Source organism: Heptranchias perlo, chromosome 10 (assembly GCF_035084215.1).
Source record: "Heptranchias perlo isolate sHepPer1 chromosome 10, sHepPer1.hap1, whole genome shotgun sequence".
Classification (NCBI taxonomy): domain Eukaryota; kingdom Metazoa; phylum Chordata; class Chondrichthyes; order Hexanchiformes; family Hexanchidae; genus Heptranchias; species Heptranchias perlo.
The window spans coordinates 4,764,669-4,780,086 of record NC_090334.1 but is presented as its reverse complement, the minus strand read 5'-3'; the positions used below and the strand labels follow the sequence as shown (position 1 = coordinate 4,780,086).

General features: G+C 51.2%; 1 protein-coding gene across 1 annotated transcript in view; it reads right to left on the bottom strand.

Annotated features, from left to right (window-relative positions):
- Positions 1 to 15,418, bottom strand: part of sptbn5 (spectrin, beta, non-erythrocytic 5) — a 394,215-nt gene that overhangs the window by 51,467 nt on the left and 327,330 nt on the right. Inside the window, exons 61-64 of the mRNA XM_067991151.1 lie at positions 13,702 to 13,891; positions 12,114 to 12,290; positions 4,340 to 4,444; positions 351 to 1,109 (exon numbers count right to left, since the gene is read on the bottom strand). Of these exons, the coding sequence (XP_067847252.1) occupies positions 351 to 1,109; positions 4,340 to 4,444; positions 12,114 to 12,290; positions 13,702 to 13,891 (1,231 nt within the window). The remainder of the gene's footprint in view (positions 1 to 350; positions 1,110 to 4,339; positions 4,445 to 12,113; positions 12,291 to 13,701; positions 13,892 to 15,418) is intronic.

The window sequence follows — 15,418 nt, the reverse complement described above, 5'->3', positions numbered from 1 at the left end:
GAGGGGGTAGAGAAATGGCAGGAATAGAGAAGTAAAGAAAGATACACCGACAGGAATATGGAGAGAGACAGATGAGACAAAGGCAGAGGCTCACACACACTGGAGGGAGACACAGAGACAGAGATAGGGACAGAGAGAGACATGGGGGCAGATTATTGTCTTTGCTGCCTGGGCAATAATCTACCACATGGAAATAGAGAATCAGTGAGCATGAGAGCATGAGCAAGAGAGAGACAGAGGGGGAGAGATGGAGAGAGATTTAGAAAGCTAACATATAACAACAACCAAGTAACAAAATTGTTTAAAATATCTGAGAAATTTGCGAATGCTGCAGCTAACTGTGTTCCTACCTTTTCTCTCTTCAGTGTACCCATAGAGTTCGACAGCTGAGGGTCGAGGTGATCCCCAGTGAGCGATACTGAGTCTGCTTTCCCAGGTGTATCGGACACCAGCCTCTCCAAAGGGCTGGACACAGGGTTTACTGAGCAGCTTTCGACCGATGTTGTGGTTTGTTGTGGCAGGTCTGTAGGGGAACCATCCTGGGATGAGTGCCAGGTGGTTTGAGAGTGAGTTGAAGAAGGGTTGGATGGTGGGCTTTGGGACATGGGCTGAGGTTCAGTGGGTGACTCGGTGCTGATGCTGTCTCCAGTCGGTGAGGGTAGGTCTTGTGATGATTGCTTCATGAAGGGACTTGAAGAAAGCCTGGACAGTGGATTGGGTGGGATTGTTGGTCTGGGCCTGATTGGATTCTCCACTTCATAATTGTGAGGAAAGAAAGGCTTTGGTGACATAGGTGATTGGACGAATGACCGTCTCCTGTCCTCTCCATCATGTTTCGGGCCACTGGAAGTATCTGGACATCTCTGGAGGCCCGCACTTCTTCTGACTGGGGAGAAGAAAATGTTGGAGGTTGAGGGGGACCTGGGTGCAGGGCTCACGACAATCTCTTTGGACCAGGACTTCAGTGTCCTCTCAATGTCTGAATCGGTTCTTCCTGTGACCTTCAAAGGAACTGGTTTTTTGTCTGATCCCTTTCTCTTCAGGGAGGGAACGCGAGCCACTTTGCGTACTTGTTCCTTAACATTCACTTCCCGATGGAGCCTATCTCCCTGAAATCAGTCAAAGATCATTTAAAATTACAGCTCCCTGTACATACAGTCTATTATTAATAACAGCCCCGTGTATCCCTGTACATTGAGTCTATTATTAATAACAGCCCCGTGTATCCCTGCACATTCAGTCTATTATTAATAACATTCTCGTGTATCCCTGTACATTCAGTCTATTATTAATAACAGCCCCGTGTATCCCTTTACATTCAGTCTATTATTAATAACATTCCCGTGTATCCCTGTACATTCAGTCTATTATTAATAACAGCCCCGTGTATCCCTGTACATTCAGTCTATTATTAATAACATTCCCGTGTATCCCTGTACATTCAGTCTATTATTAATAACAGCCCCGTGTATCCCTTTACATTCAGTCTATTATTAATAACATTCCCGTGTATCCCTGTACATTCAGTCTATTATTAATAACAGCCCCGTGTATCCCTTTACATTCAGTCTATTAATAATAACATTCTCGTGTATCACTGTACATTCAGTCTATTATTAATAACAGCCCCGTGTATCCCTGTACATTCAGTCTATTATTAATAACATTCTCGTGTATCCCTGTACATTCAGTCTATTATTAACAACAGCCCCGTGTATCCCTGTACATTCAGTCTATTATTAATAACAGCCCCGTGTATCCCTGTACATTCAGTCTATTATTAATAACAGCCCCGTGTATCCCTGTACATTCAGTCTATTATTAATAACAGCCCCGTGTATCCCTGTACATTCAGTCTATTATTAATAACAACCCCGTGTATCCCTGTACATTCAGTCTATTATTAATAACAGCCCCGTGTATCCCTGTACATTCAGTCTATTATTAATAACAGCCCCGTGTATCCCTGTACATTCAGTCTATTATTAATAACAGCCCCGTGTATCCCTTTACATTCAGTCTATTATTAATACCAGCCCCGTGTATCCCTGTACATTCAGTCTATTATTAATAACATTCCCGTGTATCCCTGTACATTCAGTCTATTATTAATAACAGCCCCGTGTATCCCTTTACATTCAGTCTATTATTAATAACATTCCCGTGTATCCCTGTACATTCAGTCTATTATTAATAACAGCCCCGTGTATCCCTTTACATTCAGTCTATTATTAATAACATTCCCGTGTATCCCTTTACATTCAGTCTATTATTAATACCAGCCCCGTGTATCCCTGTACATTCAGTCTATTATTAATAACATTCCCGTGTATCCCTGTACATTCAGTCTATTATTAATAACAGCCCCGTGTATCCCTTTACATTCAGTCTATTATTAATAACATTCCCGTGTATCCCTGTACATTCAGTCTATTATTAATAACATTCCCGTGTATCCCTGTACATTCAGTCTATTATTAATAACAGCCCCGTGTATCCCTGTACATACAGTCTATTATTAATAACAGCCCTGTGTATCCCTGTACATTCAGTCTATTATTAATACCAGCCCCGTGTATCCCTGTACATTCAGTCTATTATTAATAACAGCCCCGTGAATCAATGTACATTCAGTCTATTATTAATAACAGCCCCGTGTATCCCTGTACATTCAGTCTATTATTAATAACAGGCCCGTGTATCCCTGTACATTCAGTCTATTATTAATAACAGCCCCGTGTATCCCTGTACATTCAGTCTATTATTAATAACAGCCCCGTGTATCACTGTACATTCAGTCTATTATTAATAACAGCCCCGTGTATCCCTGTACATTCAGTCTATTATTAATAACAGCCCCGTGTATCCCTGTACATTCAGTCTATTATTAATAACATTCCCGTGTATCCCTGTACATTCAGTCTATTATTAATAACAGCCCCGTGAATCCCTGTACATTCAGTCTATTATTAATAACATTCCCGTGTATCCCTGTACATTCAGTCTATTATTAATAACAGCCCCGTGTATCCCTGTACATTCAGTCTATTATTAATAACATTCCTGTGTATCCCTGTACATTCAGTCTATTATTAATAACAGCCCCGTGTATCCCTGTACATTCAGTCTATTATTAATAACAGCCCCGTGAATCCCTGTACATTCAGTCTATTATTAATAACAGCCCCGTGAATCCCTGTACATTCAGTCTATTATTAATAACAGCCCCGTGAATCCCTGTACATTCAGTCTATTATTAATAACAGCCCCGTGTATCCCTGTACATTCAGTCTATTATTAATAACATTCCCGTGTATCCCTGTACATTCAGTCTATTATTAATAACATTCCCGTGTATCCCTGTACATACAGTCTATTATTAATAACAGCCCCGTGTATCCCTGTACATTCAGTCTATTATTAATAACAGCCCCGTGTATCCCTTTACATACAGTCTATTATTAATAACAGCCCCGTGTATCACTGTACATTCAGTCTATTATTAATAACAGCCCCGTGTATCCCTGTACATTCAGTCTATTATTAATAACAGCCCCGTGTATCCCTGTACATTCAGTCTATTATTAATAACATTCCCGTGTATCCCTGTACATTCAGTCTATTATTAATAACAGCCCCGTGAATCCCTGTACATTCAGTCTATTATTAATAACATTCCCGTGTATCCCTGTACATTCAGTCTATTATTAATAACAGCCCCGTGTATCCCTGTACATTCAGTCTATTATTAATAACATTCCTGTGTATCCCTGTACATTCAGTCTATTATTAATAACAGCCCCGTGTATCCCTGTACATTCAGTCTATTATTAATAACAGCCCCGTGAATCCCTGTACATTCAGTCTATTATTAATAACAGCCCCGTGAATCCCTGTACATTCAGTCTATTATTAATAACAGCCCCGTGAATCCCTGTACATTCAGTCTATTATTAATAACAGCCCCGTGTATCCCTGTACATTCAGTCTATTATTAATACCAGCCCCGTGTATCCCTGTACATTCAGTCTATTATTAATAACATTCCCGTGTATCCCTGTACATACAGTCTATTATTAATAACAGCCCCGTGTATCCCTGTACATTCAGTCTATTATTAATAACAGCCCCGTGTATCCCTTTACATACAGTCTATTATTAATAACAGCCCCGTGTATCCCTGTACATACAGTCTATTATTAATAACAGCCCCGTGTATCCCTTTACATACAGTCTATTATTAATAACAGCCCCGTGTATCCCTTTACATACAGTCTATCATGACTATCAGCTCCCTGTAATTATGAAGGTGAGATGTGGTCCTGAGTTGATGTCTGACCTTTGTTGCACTTTCCAGTTGTCCAATCTTCTCATCCTGAGCTGCCAGCATCTTCTCAAAGTCTTCGTGCTTCTTGATTAAATCTTCTACTTCATTGACAGAGTCCTGGGAGGGAGAAAGTGATGTCAATGCCATATTCAGAGTGCAGGTAATCGTGTGGTTAGGGGCTGCAGCATTGGCCAAATCCAAAAATGGAATGGGATCCAGGCCAGAATCATTGAAATCCTCCGCAACTAATAACAAAAACCTAATTGCGTTGGGACCCTGGTACAGCATTAGGCAGAGACTGCGCACCACCAGCACTCAAACAGTAGCAGCTGCTGACCTTCATCAGGGGCAGCACTGGATCTCAATGAGCTCGGGTGCTGCTGCCTATCGCACTGTCCTGAACTCAGACTTCACTACAGCTGCAATTTCTTTTCACCATGTGGGTCTGTAAAACCACAGCAGGATCTGTCGAGACAGACAGTGTAGATATATATTGTCTGGTTCACTAGGACAATGACCTTTCACCTCTACCAACTGGGACCATAACCAGCCCAGGCTCTGTCTGCAATAAAATTGGTGGTCACTGCCAGTTCCTGGAGGGCATGGGTCCACAGTGCAAGCGTAGGATTAATATTTTGCAAACTGGTAACCACCAAGAGGCCAAAAGCTGTAGAAGAAATAAGAAGTCCCACACAAACACAGTGGGGAACCTCCTAGGAGGTTGGTGGCAAAACATAGTGTTTGGACAGTATAGAGGGAGCTTGAGGTGTCAGCCATGGTTCAGTCATTACTGTATATCTAACCCATGCTGTACCTGCCCTGGGAGTGTTTGATGGGACAGTGTAGAGGGAGCTTTACTCTGTATCTAACCCGTGCTGTACCTGCCCTGGGAGTGTTTGATGGGACAGTGTAGAGGGAGCTTTACTCTGTATCTAACCCGTGCTGTACCTGCCCTGGGAGTGTTTAATGGGACAGTGTAGAGGGAGCTTTACTCTGTATCTAACCCGTGCTGTGCCTGCCCTGGGAGTGTTTGATGGGACAGTGTAGAGGGAGCTTTACTCTGTATCTAACCCGTGCTGTACCTGCCCTGGGAGTGTTTGATGGGACAGTGTAGAGGGAGCTTTACTCTGTATCTAACCCGTGCTTTTCCTGCCCTGGGAATGTTTGATGGGACAGTGTAGAGGGAGCTTTACTCTGTATCTAACCCGTGCTGTGCCTGCCCTGGGAGTGTTTGATGGGACAGTGTAGAGGGAGCTTTACTCTGTATCTAACCCGTGCTGTACCTGCCCTGGGAGTGTTTGATGGGACAGTGTAGAGGGAGCTTTACTCTGTATCTAACCCATGCTGTACCTGCCCTGGGAGTGTTTGATGGGACAGTGTAGAGGGAGCTTTACTCTGTATCTAACCCGTGCTGTTCCTGCCCTGGGAGTGTTTGATGGGACAGTGTAGAGGGAGCTTTACTCTGTATCTAACCCGTGCTGTTCCTGCCCTGGGAGTGTTTGATGGGACAGTGTAGAGGGAGCTTTACTCTGTATCTAACCCGTGCTGTACCTGCCCTGGGAGTGTTTGATGATGGCACTAGGGGCATGATTTTTACCTGTTGCTTGGAAGAGAGCACGGGGGGCGGGTTAGATCTTCTTGTGGGAAACCTGTAAGTGAAGTGAGCGTCGGAATCTGCAATTGCAACTTAATTGAAGGTGATTATTTTTCTTCCGGGTTTCGCGCCTCCAAGCTGTGCAGTGGGAGTACTGTGTACCCGCATGACGCAGTCTGAAGTCCATTATTTAAAGGGCCAATGCAAAAACGGAGGATTTTGGAGGAGAAAGTAGGAAGTGAAGCCATGGATTCACAAAAAGCAAGGCCAGCATTCAGGTTCACGGATATTTCCCTGCTGGGTGCAGTAAGGACCAGGAGGGAAATAATTGACCCCACCAATGGGAGGAAGAAACCTGGTTCTTCTAACTAGAAGGCATGGCTGGAGGTGGCAGAAGAGGTGAGCAGCAGGGACATAGTGTCCCAGTCTTGGCTGCAGTGCAGGAAGTGCTTTAATGACCTAACCAGGTCCAGGAAAGTGAGTCCAGTTGCTGATTCATCCACATCCTGTGGTGTCCAGCACCCCACCTCTCACTCAGTCTTGCCAAGCCTACTCCATCACATCACTCCTCACACCCACTTAAGTTTCAGCAGCGCCCATCCTTCACTTTCCATGTACTGCCTCACCTCCCCATATATCCATCTACTGCTGCCACTCACCCCAATCCTTAAGCAATATGATCCATATGTCTGATAGTCACCCTGACCGAAAAGCGAGCGCAAAACACAAGGGAGAGGGAGAGGACTGGAGGTGGCCCTCCACAAATAGTGCAGCTCACAGATGCAGAGGACGACGCCAGGGAGATTAGTTGCACATCTGAAACCGTCTCCATCGGCGATGGAGAGTCTGGAAACTCGCAGATGCCTGGTGACAGAACTTAACCATCTTTCATACATATGATGACTTTATTTCCTCAATGACTGAACAATGAGAAGCCTGAGTATGGTGATTGATAAGATTGTTACTTTGCCATGACTAATTCATATCGCTTTCTGTTGCCTTCCACGGCCTTCACTCGCACAAGAAGAATGTGATAAGATGGATGACTTTGATTCCTCAGAGGACCTCATTCCTTCTGAGGGTACGCCGACACAGGACATACAGCCATGCACCAACACAGATACTCGCACTTCGGTGGGTCCTGTTAGCCAGTTAGTTGGGTTTTCATCTGGTGATTCACAACTCACAAGTGAGCACGAGCAGACACTGGTGGCAGGAGCAGCTGTGGAGAGTTTGTGTCGGGGGGCACACTCCTATCCAAGCTCTGCTCAACTGGACACAGATGCTGAACCCAGGAGTCATCATTGAAAATGAGAATGATTGAGGCATAGCTGCAACTTTGAGGGGGACTGGAAAACATGCCACACTCACTCTCCACAATAGAAGAGAGGATGGAGGAGTCCAACTCCAACACTAGTGGATTGTCGTCGCCGGTTAAGTGCGAGAATGTCTGCCATGGAGAGAGTGGCTGCCTCCATGGAGCTTCAAGCACGGCTCCCAAATGAGTCTATGCAGGCCATGACCACGGCCATGCAGACTTTGGAAGCCAGCCTGTCTGCTGCCTTGAACAGGATGACAGATACCTTATCCGTGACCTTACAATGTGTCACTGATCTGCACTAAGCAGCTTTCCAGCAGAGTGGTGGGAGTGATGTGGCGCTGGCCCAGGAGAGGGATGATGGCGAAAGGGGACATAGAAGTGGGAACTCCAGTCAAAGCGCTCCCACGTCTCACCTGTTGCCCCCCAACCTTCCTCCTCTCCCAATGGCCGAGCCTGCCCCTGCACAGGTGCAGGTAGAGCAGTCTTAGGTAAGGCTCTCATGGGCTCCAAAACCCAGAGGTCGTAGGTCAAAAGCATCTCAGCATTAATGCAGGGATCTGGGCAGCCTGCCTCTACCTCTGCTGAAGCCACAGGGGATGCATTACATAGAAGAGTAAGTTCAAGCAATTGTAATTCACCAAGGGTATACACATGGGGCCCGATTTTAGCAGGGATGCGGGTTCTCGGCGGATGGGCTAGCGGGCGCATGGGTAACGCGCCCGGTGAAATTAGTGGGTTTCCCGCGCGATCGTAGCAGGCAACCCACTAATTGGATCCACTTACCTGCTCCTCCGGGTTCCCCGCTGCTGATCTGCGTGTCGGGCGGGCTGCGCATGCGCAGTAAGATCTGTCAGCTGGAGGCACTCTATTTAAAGGGGCAGTCCTCCACTGACAGATGCTGCAACCAATAGCAAAGATGACTGCATGGAGCAGCCCAGGGGGAAGGCTGCTCCCAGTTTAATGATGCCTCACCCCAGGTATCAATACATGGGGTGAGGAGGAGGGGGAGGACAGAGATCTTCCACCCGGCGGGCGGGAGGAAGTGGCCCGCCTCCGCCACCAGGAAGGCCTGGCTCGAGGTGGTAGAGGGGGTCACCAGCACCACCAACATATCGCCCACCTGCATACAATGCAGGAGGCGCTCCAATGACCGCAGTAGGTCAGCCACAGTGAGAACACGTAGTCCTTCCCCTACACTCCGTCTGCCACATCACTGCCCCCACCCCACATCTCCTTCGGCACTGCCAACACTACTCTGTCACATCACCCCTCATACCCACTCAAACCCCATCCTCATCTTACCTGCACCTACTCACTTCGCCAGTACTCACCCCGCCACTACCACGCAACCCAATCCTCATACAATCTCATGGCTCTATCCCATACTCACCCTCTCGTGCATCTCTTTCACGGTCAGCCTCACTCAACCTGCCACCACCTGTGCTGCAGCCACAGGGCATGCATCACATATGTGCAGTAGGCAGCGTAAGGCAAACGTGTCGTGAGCATGAAGGGGATGCACAAGGGTGTTTGAGGGTTTGTCATGGTTGTTACTTATATTGAATTTCAGAACAACTCACATCACACATTATATTGGCACCACTACTGCCATGTCTTCGCGAATCCTGTCCGGTTTGTGCAATAATGCCCGCTCCTGGGTATCACTATGAGGACCCACCACTGATGCCACCCATTGTGTCACTGCAGAGTGGGTGTAGGTGTATTTGCAGGGCTCTTCTGCGCAGATGACTGAGAGACATCGGCGATGTCCCCGGTTGCACCCTGGAAGGCTGCGGAGGAGAAGTTTGGGAGGGCAGTGGTGACTTTGACAGCGACAGGTAGGAAGATGGTGCACGGGCCAGCCAGGAGCAGCTCGGCATGAAAGAGGCTGCAGATGTCCACGGCTACATGTCGAGTGACTCTGAGCCTCCGTGTGCACTGCTGCTCAGAGAGGTCCAGGAGGCTGAGCCTCGGTCTGTGGACCCTGTGGCGAGGGTAGTGCCCTCTGCGACGCATCTCTCTCTGCAGTAGCCCTCCCTCCTGCTGTACAGGTGGATGTGTCACAGCACTCTGTTGTGGAGCTCCACGTGTCAGAGGTGGACGGCGTGGATGGCGAGGCTGGTGAGGCTGGTGATGCTGTTCGCCCTCCGAGGAGGTTATGACTGCAGCTACGGCGGCCCCCATCCGCAAGATGTACATCTGAGGGGATCCGCAAGGTAGGTACATGTCTCCGGACCCCGGGGTAAGTGTGCAGGTTGGTGACTTTGACCGTCAGGAGGAGGGTGGTGGAGGCCAAACTTTGTCCCAAGTGACAGAGTGGCCTCTGCAATGGGTGAGGGTCTCCCCCCCCCCCCTCCCCCCGTCAAATGGGCCTTTGCAGCTGCCACAGGCTGACAGCTGCAACACGTCCATTCGAGCTGGGACTGTTTCCCCCAGTGTGGGAAACAGTCCCATGTTGTTCCAAAATCCCACATAGTCCCTTAATCAGGTCAGTTAATGACCTGAAATACCTAACTAAATATTGTCAAGTGGCATCCCGCTGGCTTTAATTGCCTGCGGGATTCCCACCAGCGGGGGCTGCGCGCGCACGCCGGCGCGTCAGCGGGGAACCCGGAAGTGGGCGGGATCGAGGCGCGATCCGGTCCCACTCCTGGATTTCCCGATTTTCGGGGCCCCCCCGCCGAGAACGCACCCGATAGCGGGTGGTAAAATCGAGCCCATGGTGTTTGAAGAAATGTTATGCTGTTAAGTTTCCTTTTTTATATTGGCACATTAAATGTATTGATTCGCACCACTTCTACGTCTTGCCCATTATTGCGTCTCGTGTGTTAAGTCACTCTTTCATTTGCATCATGATGAATGCCAATACATGGTGGTACCCATTGGGTGGATGTGCAATGGGTGTATGCTTGGTTGAAGGACTGTTTTGTGCAAAGCGGGGGTGTTGGTGGTGATGGGAGCTGGCCAGAGTATTTCAATGCCTTTTTTGCCACTACTTAAGAGAACCTGTGAGATATGAGGGCATTCCTGGCAGCAGGTACACAGCTGGTCTGGCGATGGGTGCCCAATCTTCATATTGCTCATTGTCCTCTTCCTCTTCCTCTTCTTCAATGCTGTTATCATCATCAGAGGATGATTGATGAGTGCCTTCATCCTCCACCTCTAATCCTCTCTGCTGCCCTATGTTGTGCAGGGCGCAGCACACCACGATGATTCTGGATACCCTTACTGGCGAATACTGAAGGGCGTCTCCAGACCTATCCAGGCACCTGAAATGCATCTTCAACATGCCGATGCCTTATTCAATGACACACTTGCTGGCCATGTGGTTGTAGCACTCTTGTGCCTCATTGGTGAGGTTCCTCACAGGTGTCACGAGCCAGGTTTGAAGGGGGTATCCCTTGTCTTCAATGAGCCAACCCTTAAGTCTGTCTCCTGTTTGGAGGAGATCTGGAATGTTGGACTGGCGCAGAATGAAAGCATCATGACAGCTGCCAGGGAATCTGACGCAGACCTGCATAAATCTCTTCCTGTGGTCGCACACCAGCTGTGATTCGATGGAGTGAAAGCCCTTTTGGTTGATAAAGACTCCTGGCTCATGAGGTGGTCCTCGGATTGCCACATGTGTGCAATCAATTGCATCCTGCGCATGTGGGGAGCCAGCCAGAGAGGTGAAACTCACTGCCCGCTCATTCTGGCTATTGTCGTCGCAGGAGAAGTTCATGTAATCGGACACCCTGGCATCACCTGTCGTATACATTTATGTGCAGATGACTGACACACTGTGGAGATTTCTCCGCTGGTGCACTGCAAGGAGCCAGAGGCAAAGAAATTGAGGGTAGTGGTGACTTTTACTGCGACATGCAATGCGTGGCCACCAGATCCAGCAAGGAGCAGCTCTTCCTGAAGGAGGCTGTAGATGTCTGCGACCACCTTTCGGTTCAATCTGCGCCTGTGTAGGCGCTGCTCTTCAGATAGGTAAAGGAAGCTCAGCCTCTGCCTGTAGGCCCTCTCACATGGGCAGTGCCTCTTACAACCTCGGCCCCTCTGTTGCTCCCCTCTCTGCTGTTCTCCAGATCTGTATTGTGGCCCTCTCTCTTGTGCCCCTCTCTCTTGTGCACGTGCCGTAATTGGGGACGCGATATAAGTGAATCAGCAGCGCGCGCATCCAAACGTGCCCAAGTTAAACCCAGAAGTAGGCGCGTTGGAGCCGGCTTGCAGTCGCGATCGCAAAAACTGGTATTTTCACCCCCCCACCCGACTCCAACTCACCCGTTCTTGGGGGTTAAAATTCCCCCTCAGGTATCTGAAAGGGAAGCTGTTCCATTCTCCCGGCTCAGTGTGCAGCTCTGACATGGGCCAGCGCAGAAATGACTCATCTTGGCTTCTGACACGTCACACATCCTTCATTGTTCCACCTCCCAATTGCAGCCCTCTACGCAGCCTGGATGCAGCTCCTGAATTCCTTATTGGATTTATTAGAAACATTTTCTCTATGTCAACTCTATCAAACCCTTTCATTATCTTCAAGACCTCAATCAGGTCACCCCACAGCCGTCTTTTTTCTAGAGAAAAGAGCCCCAGCCTGTTCCATGTTTCCTAATAGTTGTACCCTCTATCATTCTGATGTGCCCTGTAATGGTGTGACACTGGCCCACTCATCTCTGCACCACTGGGTTGAAGGAAGATCAGTCGAGCCAGAGCAGGTTGATGTTCAGCAGTCTCAGCCAAAAGAACTGAGGCTCTGACCCTGCTGTCCCAGGTAACTATCTCTCAATTTGAAGCCGTAAAGTAGCCCGCTTACTGCCTCCTGCCACGAACCAGGGGATCAACAAGAAACCAGGATTAATGGGCCTGGAGCTCATTCTTACCCCATACTTGTCGCTGGTTACAAACCCTTCTTTGGAGCCCAGCCAGGCAGCTATCAGTTCCAGCTCTCGGAGCTGTTCCTGTTTCCACAGCTCCTTCTCGTACAGGTCTTCCTGCTTCTCCCACTTTTTCACCACATGATCCATCTGCTCGGACAGTTCATTCAGCTTCTCATCAACCTGTTAGCAGGAAAACAGGCACCAGTTTAGTGAGCGCGGGGCCCTCCGTGGGGGAACGGGGCGCGGGGCCCTCCGTGGGGGAACGGGGCGCGGGGCCCTCCGTGGGGGAACGGGGCGCGGGGCCCTCCGTGGGGAAACGGGGCGCGGGGCCCTCCGTGGGGAAACGGGGCGCGGGGCCCTCCGTGGGGAAACGGGGCGCGGGGCCCTCCGTGGGGAAACGGGGCGCGGGGCCCTCCGTGGGGAAACGGGGCGCGGGGCCCTCCGTGGGGAAACGGGGCGCGGGGCCCTCCGTGGGGAAACGGGGCGCGGGGCCCTCCGTGGGGGAACGGGGCGCGGGGCCCTCCGTGGGGGAACGGGGCGCGGGGCCCTCCGTGGGGGAACGGGGCGCGGGGCCCTCCGTGGGGAAACGGGGCGCGGGGCCCTCCGTGGGGAAACGGGGCGCGGGGCCCTCCGTGGGGAAACGGGGCGCGGGGCCCTCCGTGGGGAAACGGGGCGCGGGGCCCTCCGTGGGGAAACGGGGCGCGGGGCCCTCCGTGGGGAAACGGGGCGCGGGGCCCTCCGTGGGGAAACGGGGCGCGGGGCCCTCCGTGGGGAAACGGGGCGCGGGGCCCTCCGTGGGGAAACGGGGCGCGGGGCCCTCCGTGGGGAAACGGGGCGCGGGGCCCTCCGTGGGGAAACGGGGCGCGGGGCCCTCCGTGGGGAAACGGGGCGCGGGGCCCTCCGTGGGGAAACGGGGCGCGGGGCCCTCCGTGGGGAAACGGGGCGCGGGGCCCTCCGTGGGGAAACGGGGCGCGGGGCCCTCCGTGGGGGAACGGGGCGCGGGGCCCTCCGTGGGGGAACGGGGCGCGGGGCCCTCCGTGGGGGAACGGGGCGCGGGGCCCTCGGTGGGGAAACGGGGCGCGGGGCCCTCCGTGGGGGAACGGGGCGCAGGGCCCTCGGTGGGGAGTGGGGTACATGGCCCACGGTGGGGAGTGGGGGACAGGGCCCACGGTGGGGAGTGGGGGACAGGGCCCACGGTGGGGAGTGGGGGACAGGGCCCACGGTGGGGAGTGGGGTACAGGGCCCACGGTGGGGAGTGGGGGACAGGGCCCACGGTGGGGAGTGGGGGACAGGGCCCACGGTGGGGAGTGGGGTACACGGCCCACGGTGGGGAATGGTGTACAGGGCCCACGGTGGGGAGTGGGGTACAGGGCCCACGGTGGGGAGTGGGGTACAGGGCCCACGGTGGGGAGTGGGGTACAGGGCCCACGGTGGGGAGTGGGGTACAGGGCCCACGGTGGGGAGTGGGGTACAGGGCCCACGGTGGGGAGTGGGGTACAGGGCCCACGGTGGGGAGTGGGGTACAGGGCCCACGGTGGGGAGTGGGGTACAGGGCCAACGGTGGGGAGCGGAGGCCCTCAGGCCTCTTTACCTCTTTTGACACGATGTGCCTGTTCTCTCTCAGCTCGATTCCCGTCGTTCTCAGCTCTTCGTATTTGGCTCTTTGCTTGTCAATTTCTCGCTTGTACTCCTCGTGACGTTTGCAGAGCTGTTCAGCTCCCAGGACTCCCCTGGCCTGCTCCTCCGAGTCCAGCAATGTGTCCATCTCATTCACCCAGGCCCTGTGTAAAGGAACAAGCAGGAATACACAGTGGCTTTTATCGTTAAAAAAAATCCTTGCTTTTCAGCTTCTGTCTGAAGGTTCTGACTCTTCCTCAACCACAAGATGGGAACCAGAGGAAGGCAACCCTTCAATTTATTGATCCCATCCTTCCGAAACCCCAACCCTCCTGCCTTCCCACGACAGCAGTTTTTAAATGAGCCCAGTGTCCTGACCTCATGCACCCTGCCCAGTAACTCTTCCAGGTGAGGATCAACCTCTATGTAAAGAAATGCTTTCCGACATCAGTCCTAAACTTGTCCTTCACGCCCTGCCCCTGTGCCCTCTTGTTCTGGGGTATCTGAAAGCACTGTTACTTTCTCTATCCGGGTAGGAATGTAATAAACCTCTCCAGGGGGCCTTCTGAGGACGAAGAGGCGCCAGCTTGTCTATTCACTGCCCACAGCTCTCCCCCGACATGGAGGAGCTCTGCACTGTCTGTAGGGCCTAGAGGGCCCTCGCAACATGGTGACCAGAACTGTAGCCGATACTCCAGGTGTTGGTCTGACTAGGCAGATCAGGAGAGAGGGGGTCAGCAGCTTCAGCATAATGACTGGTGATCTGAGTGCAGCTGAAGTGTCAATAGATCGCAGCGTGCTGTTCGCTTTGTTTATTACTGTCTCACACTGTTGGACATGGTGGGCAGTGATTCAGCTAACACCCCCAGGTCTCTCTAACTTTACCCTTGGTAAGCTCCGTTTCCCCCACCCCCCTCACCTCCAGGGAGTAGATGCACCTCCTATTTTCACTTCCAAACAGCAGATTTCCTGTCGCAATGCTCACAGTGAGTTGCATCTGTCCCACAGCCTGCTGTTTCACTCTCTCGCCCAGTCTCCCTCTCTCTCACTCGGCCCACTAATCTCTATATGATCTGTTTCTCCTCTTACACATCTCCTTCACCAACTATCTTTCCATCTGATCATCACTCCCCATTCTTCCACCTGATCTCTCGCTCGATCTGACCGTCCTCCCATCGCCGGCCCTATGCAAGAACAATCCAGCTCATCCCATTCCCCCGCCCTATCCCTGTAGCCCTGCAAATTTTTTCCTTTCAAGTACTTGTTCAGTTTCCCCTGGCTGGAGAGTCTAGAACTAGATTGCATAGTCGCAAGATAAGGGGTCGGCCATTTAAGACCGAGATGAGGAACCTTTTCTTCACTCAGAGGGTTGTGAATCTTTGGAATTCTCCACCCCAGAGGGCTGTGGATGCTGAGTCATTGAGTATATTCAAGGCTGAGATGGATACATTTTTGGATTCTAGGGGAATCAGGGGATATGGGGATTGGGGGGGAAAGTGGAGTTGAGGTTGATGATCATCCATGATCTGACTGAATGGCGGAGCAGACTTGAGGGGGAGCAGACTTGAGAGCAGCCTACTCCTGCTCCTATTTCTTATGTTCTTCTGTTCCCTTTTGAAGGCCATGATTGAATCTGCCTCCACCACCCCCTCAGGCAGTGCATTCCAGATTCTAACCACTCGCTGTGTAAT